The following is a 17,014-nucleotide window of genomic DNA, read 5'->3' as shown; positions in this document are numbered from 1 at the left end:
GGTCCCTCCCTCTGCCGCTTTCAGTCCTTTCCTCCCACCACACCCCTAAAGCCGGAGATTGCTGTGCCTGCTGCTGCTGCTGCTGCTGCGGTTCTCCTGGACCTCCCTGGTGGGCTTGAACGGTGTGGCCAGAGAGGCAGGCAAGCGGCCTGGAACAGCCCAGGCAGGGTGTCCCCCCCTCCCCCCCCCGGCATCCTCACTGCTGCCGCTTTGACCAGTGAGCCTCTTTTCCACCAAGGAGGCTGCTTACGAAATGCATTGGGTTGGCCACAGATGGGGAAAGGCCACACGTACTCTGAAGTCCCCCACTTCAGTGTGATTTCAGGAGAAGTCCCTGCCTGCCTCCCGGGACCTGGTCAAAGGAGGGAATGGGGGGGGGGGCTGACTTGACACAGATTGGGGGCCTCTGCTGAGCACTGCCGGCCACAGTTCCTTGAAGCCAGAGGTTCCTTTGGGCCGCTTCTGCCTCCTCTGCTTTTCCTCGTGTCTTAGAACCTTTAGTACGCTCGCACCTCGCACCAACACAAACCGGCTTCCGGGCTGCCTCCAATTGCACCACCAGCCAACGTGCAAGGTAGGCCCTGACCTGCTGACGGTGGAGCTGAAGAAGACCCTCTCTGGCTTAGCTGCCGGGGGCCGTTTCCCAGCCACGGCAGAAGGAGAGAGAGAAGATGGCAGGGGGGAGGAGGAGGAGGAGGAGGAGGCAGCAAGGGGAGGCTGCCTGCCACTATGATTCAGAGAAGCAGATTGGGGCAAGGAATCTGGAAAATGAGCCTAAGCTGGCACTTCTATTTTCAGCAAGCAAGGTGTTCCTTTTCAGGAAGAGACAGGGAAGGAGCTGTGTGCCTGGGGAATGGAAAATCAACGCCTGCGTGTTCCTTGCGCAGTTCCCCCTCTTCTCCGGGGGGCGGGGGGGTCGCAGTGGGCTGCCAGAGCAAAGGCACAGAAGCACTGAGGAGGTGAGGCAGCAGAGGGCTGTTCTAGCGAGTCCAGTTTCCAGGGGCCTGTGGTGCTGCCAGCCAGATCCCGCCCTAGGAAACGTCCCGGCTGACCCCGTTCTGCCTGCTGAGGGTGCCGTCGTCTTGGGTGCCCATGTGTGACCAGTTCTCCGCCACAGAGCAGGATCCTTCCATCCTGCCCCGCCTGTCTCGCCAAGCACTGGCTCCAGCCTCACCACCAGCTGCATCCTTCAAACCAGAGTCCCCAACTGGTTCCAGCCTGGGGGACCCAGAGGACATTGGGAGGAGCCCTGCCCCACTGGTATCCTCGTGGACCAAGGGCAAGGAGGTGCAGTCGCCCCACCTTCACCATCTTGTTCCTCTTCCCCAGAAAGGGGTGGGGTGGTCGTCTTCTTCTTCTAAGGGGTCTGATTCTGCAAGGCAAGACGGCGGGGAAAAGGGGGGAATTCCTGAGCAAGCCTAGAAACGGATTCCTGGGAGAAAATCCGTCCCGGGCGCAGAAGAGCCAGCAAGCTTCAGCCAGTGCCAACCGAGGGTCAAGGGGGCTAAGCAAAACCCCGAGCGAATGGTAACCGTGCATAGAGAGTATTGCTGTCCCCCCCAGGACTGCCGTTCAAATCTGCAGCCACCCCTTGTCACCGCCTGAGTAGCTCACCTCTCCCGGCCCTTGGGAGGCCAGGCTTCCTTGGCTGTGCCCCGAGCGGACACCGGGCAGCCGAGAGACTGCTGCCTTCTCCCCACGTCCCCCTTTTCTGAGAGAAAGGAAGATGCCGCCCCCACATCCCCCCCCCCCCGGGATGCCTAATCTGAGTTGGAGGGGAAGTTCCCACTCCTGGTCGTTTCTCTCCCTGACGGCTGCATGGGGAAAGGAGGCTCCGTGCTTGGACGTCCCCTGGGAAAGGTGAGGCTCAGTGCTTCTCTCAGAGAGCAGCTTGCAGGATGCCTAAACCAAATCCTCGCCACATCAGGTGGGCAGCTCAGTTAAGCCTGCAGCTCTGCCCCATCAAGTGTGTCAGGGCAGTGAGTGCAAACGTCCCTCTTGCTCTAGCGTCTTTCCGTGTCCATTCCCAACTTCTGCAGCCCACCTGAATCCCCCTCTTTACATCCCTTCGAGCGAGCAAGGACCCTCTCACCTCCATTTGGCTGTAAATCCAACCGAGAAACTTGGTGACTTGGGAATAGACCCCTGGCTTGTTTCGCTGGCCACAGCCGGTTCCCCAGCTGGTGACCCCAGCCAAGTACCATCGATTACTGTCCTGACAAACCAGGGGGCCACCACTGTCGCCCTAGGCAAAGAGAGACGGGCATTAGGGAGCTGAGGGTCACAATCCCCACCTGGCATTCCAGGGTTTGTACCACTGGAAAGCCCAGAATTGGGGTTTCGTAGGAAAAGGGCTTAGTGGAGGGCGCTTTCGTGTCCTGCAAGGGGAATGCCTTCCATCTTTCATCAAGTGTGTTGGTGTGCCATCAACAACGTTCCCTGGTGGCCAAAAAATCTGGTTTTCTCCTTTAGAAAAATGCCAAATATCTGTCCAGGTGAGGAAGCCCTTCTGGCAGTGAATATGAGGGTCTGTCATAGCAGAACATGCACCTTTGCAGGTGGCACCTGTGGATTAACCCATTTCTTTTTTAGCATGGATATTTCCACCAGCTTTTCTGTCTGTGATTAGTGAAACATCATTTAAACGAAGTCCGTATAGTTGCATAACACAATACTTCTAACTCTTCAGAAATTATTTTCTGAAACAATATTGTGCTCAGTGTGGATGATTAGAAAAGTTGGGTTTTTTCATGGTTTCATTTTAAGATTAGTACCTTAAAGTACAGTAATAGTTTGAATGCTATTCTGTCACATTTGTAGAATATTTTAGTTTAGTTTTAGTTTTAGTTTTATTATTATTTATAGGCCGCCCTTTTCCCTGAGGGGACTCAGGGCGGCTTACAAAATATAGGGAAGGGGGTACAAAACAGTAAACATGAAACAATACATGAGTAAAAATAGTACACAACATTCATTCATCATTCGGGTGGGGACAGATTACGATCTTTATCCCCAGGCCTGACGGGATAGCCAGGTCTTAAGGGCTGTGCGGAAGGCCTGGACGGTGGTGAGGGTGCGAATCTCCACGGGGAGATCGTTCCAAAGGGTCGGAGCTGCTACTGAAAAGGCTCTCCTCCGCGTAGTTGCCAGTCGACACTGACTGGCGGATGGAACTCGGAGGAGACCTAATCTATGCGATCTAATAGGTCGCAGGGAGGTAATTGGCAGGAGGCGGTCTCTCAAGTAGATCACAGCATTAAAATCATTTAAAAGCTAATTTTAAATGAGTGAGATGTAGCGCATTCAAATACTTTAAAAGTGATAGCAGTGGTGATTCTGAATAGGAAAGAAACATCCCACTGGGTGGGAGGGGCGGGCAAGAGTGCTGGGGGCCAGAATAGCAACAGCTCTCCCGAGTTCGAAAGTCCGCTGCAAGCATGCAAGATGCCAAGGACGGTTGCCAGAAGGGAGGCCCCTCGTCTTCGTTCTTGGGGTGCCTCAGGAATGGACCCCTCTAGTTTTGTGAGCCCACTTGGGCTCAGCTGAGGAGGCTCCTTTCCCCTTGGGAGTTAGGCTCAGAATCAGTGCCTGTGATTCAGGGAGCGAGAGGGCCAAAGCCCACAGTCATGGCACCAGGCAAAAAGGACCGGGCCGTGTAGATTGGAGTCCTGACGGGAGGAGGAAGCAGCTCCAACTGGGAACACTGAATGGAGAAGCATGTCCTCCAGGCGAGTCTCCCGCTTCCTTACCTCCTGTGCCCTGAGGCCATCCCCTCTGGCTCTGGCCTGTTCCTTGCCCAGGGATTGGACTTTCTGGACCTGCTTTCACGGAACCCACATGGAGCCACAGACTGGATGAGCAGCTTCCTTTTTCTTGAGGACTTTTGCTGCCGTCTTCCTCTTAACCTTCCCTTACCTCTGTCTCGGTTGGTGTGGGGAAATTTACAAGTCCCTAGAACCTGCCAGGCTTGTAACCAGCTGCATCCGTGTAAGATCGCACGGGAGAACCCTCCACCTTCTCTCCAGGAAAGAAGGCCTCCTTTACCTGGCAAGAGTCTTTGCCCCCTTGCAGAAACCCGGCACACATCATCCGGGGGGTCAAGAACCCCTCGTAGACGTTGCGACTGTTGCAGAGCTGGTAGTCGATGATCTTCACTTCTGCTTCTCGCAGCCTGGGCGACGTATTCTCTGCAAAAGGGCAAAAACCAGGCGATAAAAAGAGAGCCCTGGGCTCCCCCTCAGCCTCCCGTGCGGGAATCGAGTTTCATCAAGGACTCCCCGATGGGAAAAGTACAGTAGAGCTAAGGAGTCCCCAACCCACTCCGAAAGCCTGTTGGCAGGTGAGACTTCCTGGCCTAGGTGTCCCAGTGGAAAGCCGGGGGGAGAGCTCACCTTCTCTGTGCCAGAGTCTAGCAAGTGAGGTCCACTCGCCCATCTTACCTTCATTTTCACTGGTTTTGCCAAAGCCCGTGATGAAGCAGGCCCTCCCAGGAAGAAACCTTTGGCCTGACATGGGAAGGCAAGCTGGGCGGACCTGAGCTGGAAAAGAGGGACAAGCGAGTGAGCCCTTCCTCCCTCGAGCAAAAGAAGAAGAGGCCTGCTAGCATCTGAGCGGCCCAGGGGGCGTTGGAGAACTTCACCTGAGAGGGCCAAGGGCTGGGAGAGCTTCATCAGGGCGATGTCGTAGTCATCGTGATCATCGCTGTAGTTAGCATGAATGATGACCTCAGAGACCAGGATCCCCTCCTTCGCCTGCTTGAGATCAGAGGTCCCAGCGTAGACCTTCCACTCGTCCAGGATTTTCACGCTGTTTCTAAAGAGTCCAAAGGCAAAAGGTTACGGGGGCCTTTGGCTCATAGAACCCCGGACGGAGATTTCTCTGAGACAATGGCTGTGGGAATCAACCCCCATCCTCTACAAAGGGTTGTTTTGGAAAATCAGTCCAATTTAATTATTCAAAGGGAGACAGCAAATGCATCCAAAAGAAGACAGTGATGAGAATTAGACAGTTATGGGGGTGGGGGGGTGGTCCTCATTTTTTTGCTGGGTCTCAAGAAATGCCAGGCAGAATAATGGACAAAGCATCAGGTGGGCAATTCTGCAGTAGCCCTTTGGGTGCCTCCTCCTGGCAGACATCCTGCTGGGGAACTTCCCTTCTACGGGCATCCCATTGCCCTCCCAAGTTAATCCTTACATGAAGAAGCAGTGGGCTGCGGACAGCACCCACTGGGCATCAATGATGGTGCCACCGCAGATGTGAGCAGAGCCATATTGGAGGCTCACTTGCCAGGGCCATTTGCTGGCAGATACTTCAGTGCCTCCCACAATGCGGACGGATATCCGTTGCCCACAGTCTGCAGGGAGAAACATCCAAGAACCTCAGTTGGGGGAGCACACACGCATGCACCATGATACCAACCCACCTGGAGACGCAGGCGAGGTCCCTTTTGATTAGCCAAGGCCCCAGCCCAGCCCCCACACGGTGTGCACATCCTGAGTTTTCACGGGGGGTTTTCACCCGCTCCAGGATGTTTATAGCTTTTATTGCTTTTCAAAGTGTGGAGACAGTACAGTGTTCTCTGTGGTGCCCCGGAAGGCAGGGGCGCTCGGTGGCAGGGCTTTGCTTTGGCCTCTTGAGATAGGAGCTTAGGAAAGGGTGCGGCTGAGCCCTCATCTCTCCTCAACTATGGTGCAGAAATAAAGAAGCCCTTCGGGGTCAGAGCCCACCCACCCACGCCCAGCTTCCTCCGTCTCCTTACTTGTGCATCGGAGAGAGACATGCTTTCCAGAGCGGCACCGGGAGCTATGGAGGAGATCAATAAACCAGAGTTTAAGGGAGAAACAGAGTCTGCAGCCAATGGGGTCTTTCACGCGCCCAGGTCGCTCTGCCTGCCTGCCTGCCTGCCTGGGAGAAAGACCCGTCTTCTGGAGGGCCCGGCCAGAGGAAAGCAGAAGAGAGCAACGAGGGACAGGGGAGTCCCTTCACATTGACCTCCCACAGATGAAGCTGAGGGCGAATGGCTCAAGCCCTCCATGAAGGAGATCTGGGGACATGAGACCTGCCTGCACCAACTGCTACCTGCAAGTCTGTGGAGAGGGTCAAGCGAGGGCAGAGGATGGGGGACAACAGGAGATATTGGGGGGTGGGAGGAGTGCTACAAAGCCAAGTGCTAAATGACAGCAGAATCTGGATTCTGGCAGAAAATCACCTCTGGAACTGATCCCAAACAGGAGGACCAAGGACCTTCCACCAGAGCACGACTAAGAGCTTAACTAAGCACTCATTGTGACACTCTGTCTTGAGGCTCACACGTTGCAAGGTGTGGATGTTTTTCATCCCTCTGTTGATATACTGGGATCGTGTTCCTTAAAGAAAACGGATGTCTTCGCTGACAATAGGGCGTAGCAGACGGCTCTGGTCCCAGAGGACACAAACTCTCTTGAGAAACGTACAACCGCATTTCCTAAGCACTTTTGGGCCAAATAAGGAACAAGCCAGTCAAAGGTGAGCTAGGACTTTTTCGTTTCTGAGTCGGAAGACTAGAGTTTCGTGTGACGTTGTGCATGTGCATTGATGCACTGCCCACGAATCACAAACCTTAGCAGGCCTGTGGTCCTCTATGGCACCTGAGGGCCAGGAGCCCTGAGCCAAAGGCATCTCCTCTGCCCGGGGCCCGGGGCTCCGTGCGCAGCAGCAGCAGCAGCAGCTGCGTTGGCCCGAGCAGACCAAGCTGCCCTTGGCCAGGAAGCCCCCTGAGTCCATCTGCCCTGAATGACGCTGATCTGCCAGCACGTGGTGGGGGTCACAATGGAGGGGGCTTCCTTGCAACCCACCACCTCGCCCCGAGCAGCCCATTACCTGTTGAGACTCTGCTGGATAGTTTTCCGCATCTCGCCAGCCACAAGACTTTTCCCAGAAAACGCCAGAGGGACGTATTCTGTGTTGGAAGCACTAGGGAGGCAGAAGAGTTGCAGCTAAAGGAGACCTGGGGAGGGCCGAGCAGCTGTGGTGTAGCTCCCCAGCGCCTGGCAGGCCAGGCCACCATGGACACAGCTTGGCCAGGAGTGGACAGTGGCTAAAAACCCAACATTATCTGTACTACAGAACATCCCTGGCACAGCATGCAGCCCCCCAAGACCCTCCGTTTAGGAACAGCCACATCTCTTTTCCTCACAACAAGTCCCCCCCTCCCCGATTCATCTGAAGGAGTGCAGTCCACAAACGGCTCTCGCCACCAGGGCACTCTGCACGAGAACAGGAGCAGAAGAGCCCACCAGGGGGCTCCTCTCCTTCCTTCAGTGGAGTCCCTCCCTCCCCACCTCGCAAGGAGGCCCAGAATTACTTAAGGAATCCCAGCTGCTGACAGGTCTTTCGGGAGAAGGCTTCAGTCCAGGCGTGGCTGCAGACAGGCAGCCACGCCCTCTCTGCTCCTGAGTAGACGTGGAGCACGGAGTGGTTCCAGCCAAAGCGCACTGCAGAACAAGTGGGAAGGGAAGGAACCGGAATGGGCCTTCCTGGGAGGGAAGCAGCCTCCCAGCCTCCCTCGCCCCTCCTTCCGTCATCCCGCTCCCCAAAACCTTCCGGCCTCACCACAGTCCAGTTCATCGCTCCTCTGAGAACAGTCGGGAACCCCATCGCACCGCACAGCACGGTCACTGCAGCTCTCCGTGGGCTGCTTGTACACGATGCCTGTGCTGGGCCGCCAGAACAAAACTGGGACACAAGCAAGAACAATGAACCAACGGAGGCTCAGGTGAGTTTTTAAGTAGAGAAAACTCTACCTCACTTTACATTGAGAAAAGGAGCCCAGAGTCCAGGCCGTCAAGCAGGGAACCATTGCAGGTGCCCCCTCCCTCCCTCCCCCTCCACATAGAAAGGGGGAGAAATAAATAAGGGACTTGTTGAAATACTTGTGTGTCGCCTCAGTTTTCCTTCTCATAAAGACTATTGATTAGTCTCATAAAGACTATTGGTTCTCAGACTTTGGATTCACTGCCTCCTGTCTAGGAATGCCTGGCACTTGCAACTGCACCTCTTCAGCACTGGCACTGCCAGCTGAACAAGTTCTTAGGGTTATTAGGCAGCAGGGGGCAGATTTGTTCCCTCCAGAGTCTCTTACAGAGAATTGGAAGCAGCATTTGTGCCCGAGATCAGGCCTCGGCATTATGATGTGCAGGAATCACCACAGACTCTAGGGGGAATGTTTTAAAGGAGATCTGTGTTAGTCCAGGGTAGCCAAAAACCAGGCGGAGTCTGGTAGCATCGTTTCGGACCACAAATCTTTATCCATGTATCTAATGAAGTTAGCTGCAGCTCGTGAAAGTTTGCCTTTAAGTAAAATATGACAATGCAAAGGATACTAGCAGAAACACCCCCCCGCCTCCCACCCCCAATTCTGGGGAAAGTGCTTTGTGGCCCAGAAATTGTGGTCCTCTGTAGTTTGCTCACTTCTCATCTGTTCAAAGTTGCCCGTGCTATTAACACCAGCTGGTGCACCAGCCCCAGCAGTTGAGAAGGAAGGGCACGGAAGCCCTCTCCTGTTGCAGCAAACTTGCCAAGAGGATCGCTGCTTCTCTTCCTCACCTCCTTCCCCTTCCTCCCCCCCTTCGGTGTCTCCAGGAAAGGCACAAAAACAGGTGCACGTTGCAGCTGCCTATGCATGTGGCACAAGGGGCTGAGAAATCAGTCGTGCTGCTGTCCCGTGCTTGTGCGGCATCAGCAAAATCTGAATAGCATTTGCCAGGGATCAGATGCTGGTTTCCCAAATGATCAAAGTCCAACCTTAGACACATTCACGAAATATCTCACACCCCAAGGAGCGGAGGGAGCCACACACCTGGCACAGACGGGGTCGCGGCATCGGTTGCCATGTCCAAAGCACGTAAGGAATCATTTCAATTTATTTTGCATTGGCCAGTTCCGGACACGATACTTCTGAGCAGCTTTGGAGAAGCAAAATTCTCTGGACATACTTGGATTTCAGTAAAACATTTGGCAAAATGGACCATGACCTACTTCTTGGTAAACTAGAAAAATGTGGGATAGACAGCATCTCCACTGGATGAATTTGTAACTAGCTGACAAACCATTCTCAATATGTGGTCCTTAATGGTAATGCTTCTACATGGAGGGAAGTAAGGAGTGGGGTACCCCAAGGTTCGGGTTTAGACCCAGTACTCCCCCAAATCTTCATAAACGACTTAGATGAGGAATAGAAGGGGCATTCGTCAAATTTGCAGATGACGCTAAGCTGGCAGGAATAGCCAACACCCCAGATGATAGGCCCAGGATCCAAGTGGATTCTGGCAGACTTGAACACTGGGCCCTATCTAACAAAATGAAATGTAATGTAAAGAAAAGCAAAATAACATTTTACACTTGGGGATGAAAAACCAGATATGCAAATGCAAATTAGGTGAAACCTGGCTATACCATTTCAGGCAAGTGACTGTCCAGTCTTTTCTTGAAAGCCCATCCAGAGATGGAGCACCCACAACTTCTGAAGGCAATTTCCATTCCACTGGTTAACCGTTCTCATTGTCAGGAAAGTCATCCTTAGTTCTGAGTTGCTTCTCTCCTTGATTAGTTTCCACCCATTGTATAAACAGAAGAGGAGGAGGAGGAGGAGAGAGGGACAAACAGAGTCCTGGCATTCAGCTGATTTCCTTCCATCTCCTCCTCTTTCTGCCTATGGATTCCAAAGGCAACAATAAAGGATGGAAGGGAAATGTTTCTGGCATGTCCTAGGAGCAATTTGGGTCCCAAGGAAACTTCCATGAAGTAGGAATAACAATGGAACCAGGTCTTAACCAGGTTTTCTCCTGGAGGCTCTGCACAGTCACCACTTGGCAATGTGGGACACATTTACACCAGCTCAAATGCGTTTCTCTGTATCAGAGTAGGCTCTCTCCTTGTTCAGACATTACTGCTGGTGTCCTTATAGGAGGACAATCCGTGAACCTCTGAGAAGGAGAAAAAGCTGGACTTCTCCCTGCTCAGAAAGTCTCTGCCCAGGGTTTGCCTCACAAAAAGAGGGGAGCCCTCCTCCTCCACAGCCTGAGGAAGAGATTTAGGGATGATGCCTAAAATGGAGACAGGGCAGCTTTTGAACCAACGTGGGAGGAAGGAGGGGATGACGCCAAAAAGACAACGTAATCCTGGGGATGAGACTGACCCTCCCTCCTAGGACTCAGCCGTGTTTCCTGTCCTGCGATGGGCAAGAGAAAAGTGAGGGGGTCTGCAGTTGACCCTCACCCCTATCAGGGCAGGGAGTGCTTTGTCTGAGGCAGACCACTGCAGTTCCACAAAGGAAGAGCCGCTGGCCACTCATCCCAGGCTGCAAATATTGCTCCTTCCTTCATGGAACCTGGTCTCTCCAGAAGTGGAAATTCTGCTGATGGCTCCCTTGGTCACCAAAGAGACGACCGGGCTCTTTGGACTGAGCCGCCCCTCAGAGATCAGCAGAGAACTTCTGTGTAGGTGGGAGGAACCAGGAAGTCATCCCTGCACATCGGAAGTTGCAAGCGAGCAAGAGGGCAGGGCAGGAAGTAACGGGTGGAAGATCATTACAGTCCCAACCTAGAACTAAGGGGAAATTTCCTGGCAGTGAGAACAATTAACCGGTGGGACGGCTTCCCTCCTGGAGCTGTGGGGGCTCCATCACTGGAGGCTTTAAAGAAGGAATTGGACAGCCATTGGTCTAGAACGGTCTGGGGTCTTCTGCCATGGGCAGAAGGGGTTTGGACTGAAGTAGCAGTCACCAACTTGTGGTCCGTGGCCCATGAGAAAAATTTGGTGGTCCGCAGAAAATTTATTTGCATTTTTTATATTAAATCGGGGGTCCTCAAACTACGCCCCCCTGGGACAGATACATGCAATGAACATTTGTGTTACTGGAGAGAGTCTCCCCCTTCAGGGTCTTTTTGGGTGGGGGTCAGAAGTTCTGATTTGGGGTCTGCTTTGGCCTCCTGGTAGGAGGGTTTGGGCGAAGGCTGGAGGGAAGAGCCGCTGGTGGGGAAGAGCCGGAGGGCCTCGTTCCAGTGGGACTGCATCATGGCCTGGAACTGGCTGACCATCTCAGCCCACTGAGCCTCCAGGCGCCGGTAGCTGGCCTTGCCCTCCCGCAGGTCTTCCCTCTGCTTGGAAAGCCTGTGCCCGTAGTCCTCCTTCTGCTGAGCCTCCTTCTCGGCCAGATCCAATTTGAACTGAGCCAGCAGTTTTGCCAACTCTTTCTCCTGGTGGCTGCTTAGCTCCAGCAACTGCTTCCTGTTGAAGCCCTAAGAAGCCCTGGATGGGAGGGGAGGAGTGACTGGGAGGGGAGGGGTGAGTAGAAGCTGTCAAGGCTTCCCTCGACTTGAGTGACACCGAGTTGGCCACGCCCACCCAGTCACATGACCACCTAGCTGCCGCCGCGCCCCCCCCCCCACCTAGGCAGATCATATTAGTGGTCCGTGGGATTTAAAATTATTATTTAGTGGTCCCTGAGGTCCGAAGGTTTGGTGACCCCTGGACTAGAAGACCTCCAAGGTCCCTTCCAACTCTATGGTGTTAATCTAAGAGGAAAGAGAAGGACTCACAGAGCAGGATGAGGGCAACCATCAGCACAATGAGGACCAGAAGGCAGACGATGAGGGCCAGCCTCTTTGGGCCCATTCCCCAGAAGACCTTGCCAGTGGGACTGGAGGAAGCTGTGGGAGGGGAGAGGAGGACAGTTGTGGGACAAGCTGAGAGTCAGAGGCTGAGCAGCAGAAGCTTCCTCTTCTGGGAATCTCCAGCTGGAGATGGGAACTGAGGGAGATAGGGAAGCAGCTGCAGGCTGAATCCAGCTTTCCTCCATCCTTCCCCTCCATAGCCAGAGGCCCGGATTGCTGAAGCTGCCGTCTTGCACAACAGAGCAGGGAGACAAGGGGTTTGGGAGCTATAAGGAAGAGCCAGCTGCCGGCTTCCCAGATGGCTGCTTCTCTTTCTTTCAGACAGGGCTACCTTTCCCAGTCCCCCCTGTTTAGGGGTCTTCCCTAACGCAAGAGGTTGGACTAGACTAACCTCTCCGTCACTAGATGCAAACAACCCCCCCCCTCACTCATTAGGAGGTTCCCACAGATTCTTACCACTCGGACTTGCTCCAGCTCTGCAGGGCGGGGAGCTCGGTCTGGTTTCTGCAGGTTCATAAGGTCTGAGGGTCTCACCTGGTGAGGCTCCTTGGGAGGCAGCAGGTGGGAAGGCATAGAGGATGGGGCTCAGGACCTCTGGACAAGGCAGAGGACCTTCCTGTGGGCAAAGAAGACCAACGTTGGATCAAAGTCTGGATGCATCTGAACAGGAGTGAGGGTCCTAAGCCCCCTCCCCCCCCTCCCCAGCAAGGTTCCAGTTCACAGCCAACGGCACTTTGGACCAGAGGCCAAGAGAATGCCCCCCCCCCAAGCTGCTTCTGGACTGGCCAGTTTGGCAAAGGCCTGTTCCTTTGTAGAAGCCCAGTTTCCAGACGCCCACCTGAATTAGGACACTGGCAAGGCAAGGCGGGGGGGGGGGGCGGGGCAGTTCCCTCTGGTTGTTTCCCCTCTGAAAGGGCCGAGCCCCCCTGACCTCCTTAGGAGGAGTCTGTGCGGTTGTGCTTACTGAAGCTGCCCCAGCAAGGGAGTCTCCCTCCAGGAATCTCCTGACCAGCCAGTCCAGGTCCCTGGTTGGGCGCCTGGCTGGAGCCCAGCCATCCAAAGGGACTCAGGGCTGGGAAATGGGACTCTCAGCCTGCAGCCATCCTGCCCTGGTCGCTTACAAAGTAGCCACTGCCTCCCGGCCCCTCCGGAATGCTGCTGGGCCCTGACCTCCCTTCTGCGGATCAGGTTCCCAGCTTCTGACTCACTTGAAACCTTACGGTTAGTAGTAAATTCGTGTGTTGCCCATCTTGTGGCTTCGGGAAATTCTGAGCAGCTTGTAGTATGATAATATATTGAATTGAATTGAATTGAATTGAATAGGTTTATTTATAGGCCGCCCTTCTCCCTGAGGGGACTCAGGGCGGCTAACAACTTATAGGGAGGGGGATACAGACAATAACATATAACATAACACATAATTAAAAAGTAAACAACATTCATCCAACATTCGGGTGGGGGCGGATCAGATCTTTACCCTCAGGCCTGGCGGGATAGCCAGTTCTTGAGGGCTGCGCGGAAGGTCTGAAGGGTGGTGAGGGTACGGATCCCCACGGGGAGCTCGTTCCAGAGGGTCGGAGCTGCCACTGAAAAGGCTCTCCTCCGCGTAGTAGCCAGCCGGCACTGGCTGGCAGATGGCACTCGGAGGAGGCCTAATCTATGAGATCTAATCGGTCTCGAGGAGGTAATCGGCAGGAGGCGGTCTCCCAAGTACCCAGATCCACTACCATGGAGGGCTTTATGGGTGGTAAGTAGCACCTTGAAGCGCACCCGGAGATCGACAGGTAGCCAGTGCAGCTCGCGGAGGATAGGTGTTATGTGGGTGAAGCGACGTGCACCCACAATCACTCTCGCGGCCGCATTCTGGACTAGCTGAAGTCGCCGGATGCTCTTCAAGGGCAGCCCCATGTAGAGGGGCTGCAAATATCAAACAGTTATGAATATAAGAACATATTAAAATTACAAAAAATAAAAATAAAAGCTTAAAAAACGTGGATTTGGAGCAAGGAGGTGGGGTGCCTTCTCTGTTAGCCCACCAACCCCCTCCAGCCAACAGCTGCTTCTCAGTTCTCAATGTCAATCAGCACAGCCCACTTTTAAGGCCTTTCCTGAAGGCTAAGAGAAAGGATCTCGTGGCGAGATCTTCCAAAGGGCAGGAGCCATGGCAGGACAGGCTCTCCTCCTGGATCCCAGCAGCTGAAATTCCTTGGCCGATGGGATCCATAGGAGGCCTCTCCTGCCAGCACACCAAAGGGCGGGCCAGTCCCTTTGGGGAAAGACGGCTCCACAGCATGGGTTACTTCCGGCATTGCTGCTGGTTCGGTGTGCACACAATCCCCCCCCCCCCGTCTCACACCAGGGCCAAAGAGGAGTCTGGAGCCCTCCAGGTGGACACGTCAGCTTGTCAGCAGAGGATGGACAATGCAGATTCCAGCCATGCCGATTCCTTCCGGTCAGACGCTCAGGGGGAGGGGAATGGAGAGACCTTTGTCCCAGAGTCCAAGGTCTGCCAGATACTCCACTTGCCAGAGATACGGCCTGCACCAGCCTCCCTGAAGCCACGGACAGAAACCAGCTGCTTAGCTAAGCACCCTTCAGATCCGCTTGCTGGCCACACACGACTCTTTCCCAAAGGGCGAACCCACTGGGCCTAGAGGGGGAGCTGGCATTCAGTCCCAGCCGTCCCACCCACCCCCTTCAGTCTCCCCGCAATGGATTTATTTGTTATGTATCTGGAATTTATTTCCCAGGTTATTTTTAATCAAAAATTAAGTCATATAATCCACTGGGATTAAATCAGATTGTGATGCCAACCGAAAAGCAACCAAAGCATAACGCACATTAAGTCCACCAGGCAGCGGTTCCTCGGTCCAAGGCTCCAGCGTTTCGGCCCATGTGCCCGTGTGCCTATTCCCACTTTACGCCCTGGACTAGCAGCACCAATTCTCAGAAAGTGCGCCAGTAGAAGAGATGGGAAAGACCATCACTCACCACCCCGCGTCCATCTGGAGAAGGCAAATCGCACGCACACCAAACCGGCATCAGCGCCGGCAGAAACCCACCCCTGCTCGGGAGGCAGAGAATAGATGGGGCCGGGGCCAGTCAGGGGTGGCATTTGCCGGTTCTCCAAACTACTCAAAATTTCCGCTACCGGTTCTCCAGAACTGGTCAGAACCTGCTGAATCCCACCTCTGAAGCAGGAGTAATACTTCATGTGATTTTGATTCTATGCATCGGTTTATTCAACTAAGGATTATATTAGGTTTTTTGGCTGCTGCCACACATTTCTGTCAAAATCCTTCTCACAGTTCCTGTTTTTGAGCCAGGTTTCACCTTGTGCCTTTGGTTGTTCCTGCATAAGTATAAAACTTGGCTTTTCTCCACCTTAAATTTCATTTTGTTGGGTGGGCCCATTGTTCAAGTCTGTCAAGATCTTTTTGGATCCCGAGCTTGTCTTCTGGGGTGCTGCCACCATATTCCTGCCAGTTTAGATACATGAAAACGAAAGGGGCTGCAAAGGTTCTTAAGAAGCTTATCTCAAAGAAAGAAGCAGCCATCCCAGAGTCACAGAACAGAAAGATCGCCTACAATCTGTTCCCACGCCCCCCTCCCCCTGATGTTGGCGGGATCACTGGGCAAAGAAGAGGCTCAGGCGGATTTGCTGAAGCAGACTGAGGGTGCACAATTTATGGAGGAAGTACCCCCCCACACACACACACACTGAGCAGCCTCAGAGCATAGAAAGCCATCCAGTCCGAGGGCTGCTGGAGACCCCAGTCCACTCCTTCCTCTCCGGGGCTCAGTTCTACCAATTCCAGGAAGATGTCTACTGGCCACACCCCATCACTCCAGTGATCAGCAGGTTCTCCCCTCCCTCCCTCCCTCCCTGAGCTGACTTACCAGGTGCGGGGGCTGTTCCATGGCCTCTTCCCACCGGGAGCCCCAGCGGATCACTGCAACCTTTCAAGGTCCCGGGCCCTCTGCCTTCCTTCAAGCGCACATATGAGCTTCAGAAGATTGCCAGCATCCAACCCACAGTGTAGCTCTGGGACAACTGCACTGAGTGGGAAGCTTACCTGTCTCACCTGCCTGGCACCCTCCCTGCTAGCTATGTGTGGCAACCTCCAGAGCCAGGTAGGGAAGAAACTGGCCTGACCTGAAAGATTACTCTGCACAGCCCAGCCTTTCTGTCAGGTTTCTGAGAGCAATTGGCTTCAGGTCTCCCGATGAGGACCCTCCCTGGACCAGGGAAATTGGTTTTCTTCCTGGCTGCTCAATGGACTCTCCCACGGGAGTCTTGCCAAATGCGCCTCCATTCCGAAACTCCCTGGGCATGGCCCTGAGCTGGTCTCCCCAGGCAAGGAGGCAGAATCAGGGCAGCCACACCCAAGGGAGGACATCCAAAGAGAGTACCTGACTCAGGAGAACAGGAAGGATGAGATTGGAAAAAACAATCCATTCTACTTCCCACCTGATTGCATGCTACTAAAAGAGGTAGGCAGGAGAGCCTTTCTGGAATCCTGGACTGGTGGAGGAAGCGTGGGAGGCCACTTTCAAAGGCCTCTTCTCAGGGTAATGGTGATTAAATAGCTGACCAGCTGCTGAAATGTTGAAATACTGTAACGAAGATGCCATGGCAGCAATGAGTCAGAAGAGTTATTTGACTGCTACCGGTTTAAGAGGCTGTAACATAGAGAGGCCCTGTGAGGGCGTGCCTCTGTGTGTGTGTGCGCGTGCGTGCGTGCGTGCGCATGCACTCTTTTGTGCTATAGTTGATGATTGATTGCCTGACTTTGCCTAGTATGTGTATGTATATATTCCTTGTAGATAAGCCACTATTTGAAAGACAAATCTGTTTACTGTATTTTGCTCCTGGGTTGTCTCAAAATAGTCACACTGTGTGTACTCTGACATATCTGATTACCATATACCCTTTTTTCATACATTTCTAGTAAAAGAGAATCTGCTACTTCCTTTAAAAAAAAAAGATTATTATTAACAAACATGTAAAATACACACACACAAAATTTAGACGTACACCACATTTATACAATACAATACGAACAGGAACTTCCTGTTCTTTATAATAGCAATTATCAATCAATACCGCTCACCTTATATTATTTCCCCTTCTATTGTATTTCATTTGGATTTCACCATTCTTAACCCTCTTATTTTACTCATAACTATTATTTTTTTGAGTTTTGTTATATTCCTTCATTGATTTTTGTTTCTTTCCTCCATCCACCTATACCATTTATCCCATATCTGGTAGAATTCTGATTCTTCTTTTCCCTGGATTTCTTTAGTTAGTTTGTCCATTTCAGCAAAGCCAATACCTTTCTTATTATTTCATCTTCACT

The 17,014-nt window shown here is 53.3% G+C and overlaps 1 protein-coding gene across 2 annotated transcripts; it reads right to left on the bottom strand.

The window, feature by feature from the left end:
• Positions 1-203: 203 nt before the first annotated feature.
• Positions 204-14,758, bottom strand: LOC116517246 (transmembrane protease serine 13-like). Of its 2 annotated transcripts, XM_032230124.1 has the most exons (13): positions 14,006-14,758; positions 12,186-12,267; positions 11,577-11,687; positions 7,591-7,713; positions 7,343-7,472; positions 6,859-6,951; positions 5,759-5,802; positions 5,194-5,353; positions 4,640-4,812; positions 4,440-4,538; positions 4,045-4,187; positions 2,093-2,245; positions 204-1,372 (listed from the first exon to the last, which is right to left on the bottom strand). In XM_032230124.1, the coding sequence occupies exons 3-13, from the start codon at positions 11,650-11,652 to the stop codon at positions 1,358-1,360; spliced, it is 1,209 nt and encodes a 402-aa protein (XP_032086015.1). In that variant the 5' UTR covers positions 11,653-11,687; positions 12,186-12,267; positions 14,006-14,758; the 3' UTR covers positions 204-1,357. The 2 variants fall into 2 exon arrangements, with proteins under 2 accessions (XP_032086015.1, XP_032086014.1); XM_032230123.1 differs by lacking the exon at positions 14,006-14,758 and having other exon boundaries at positions 12,186-12,948.
• Between the last annotated feature and the right edge of the window lie 2,256 nt (positions 14,759-17,014).

Source organism: Thamnophis elegans, chromosome 13 (genome assembly GCF_009769535.1).
Source record: "Thamnophis elegans isolate rThaEle1 chromosome 13, rThaEle1.pri, whole genome shotgun sequence".
Classification (NCBI taxonomy): Eukaryota; Metazoa; Chordata; class Lepidosauria; order Squamata; family Colubridae; genus Thamnophis; species Thamnophis elegans.
The sequence above is the reverse complement of the archived record's forward strand: the minus strand, read 5'-3'. Positions and strand labels throughout refer to the sequence as shown.

What these genes read in the sequence shown, in the direction of transcription:
- LOC116517246 (XM_032230124.1), bottom strand. Translation starts at nt 11,652, where the DNA reads ATGGGCCCAAAGAGGCTGGCCCTCATCGTCTGCCTTCTGGTCCTCATT. An exon ending in TGTCTCTCTCCGATGCACAA is followed by an intron (nt 5,354 to 5,758) that starts GTAAGGAGACGG and finishes TTCTCCCTGCAG; the next exon opens with ACTGTGGGCAACGGATATCC. An exon ending in GCAGCCCACTGCTTCTTCAT is followed by an intron (nt 4,813 to 5,193) that starts GTAAGGATTAAC and finishes TGGACTCTTTAG; the next exon opens with AAACAGCGTGAAAATCCTGG.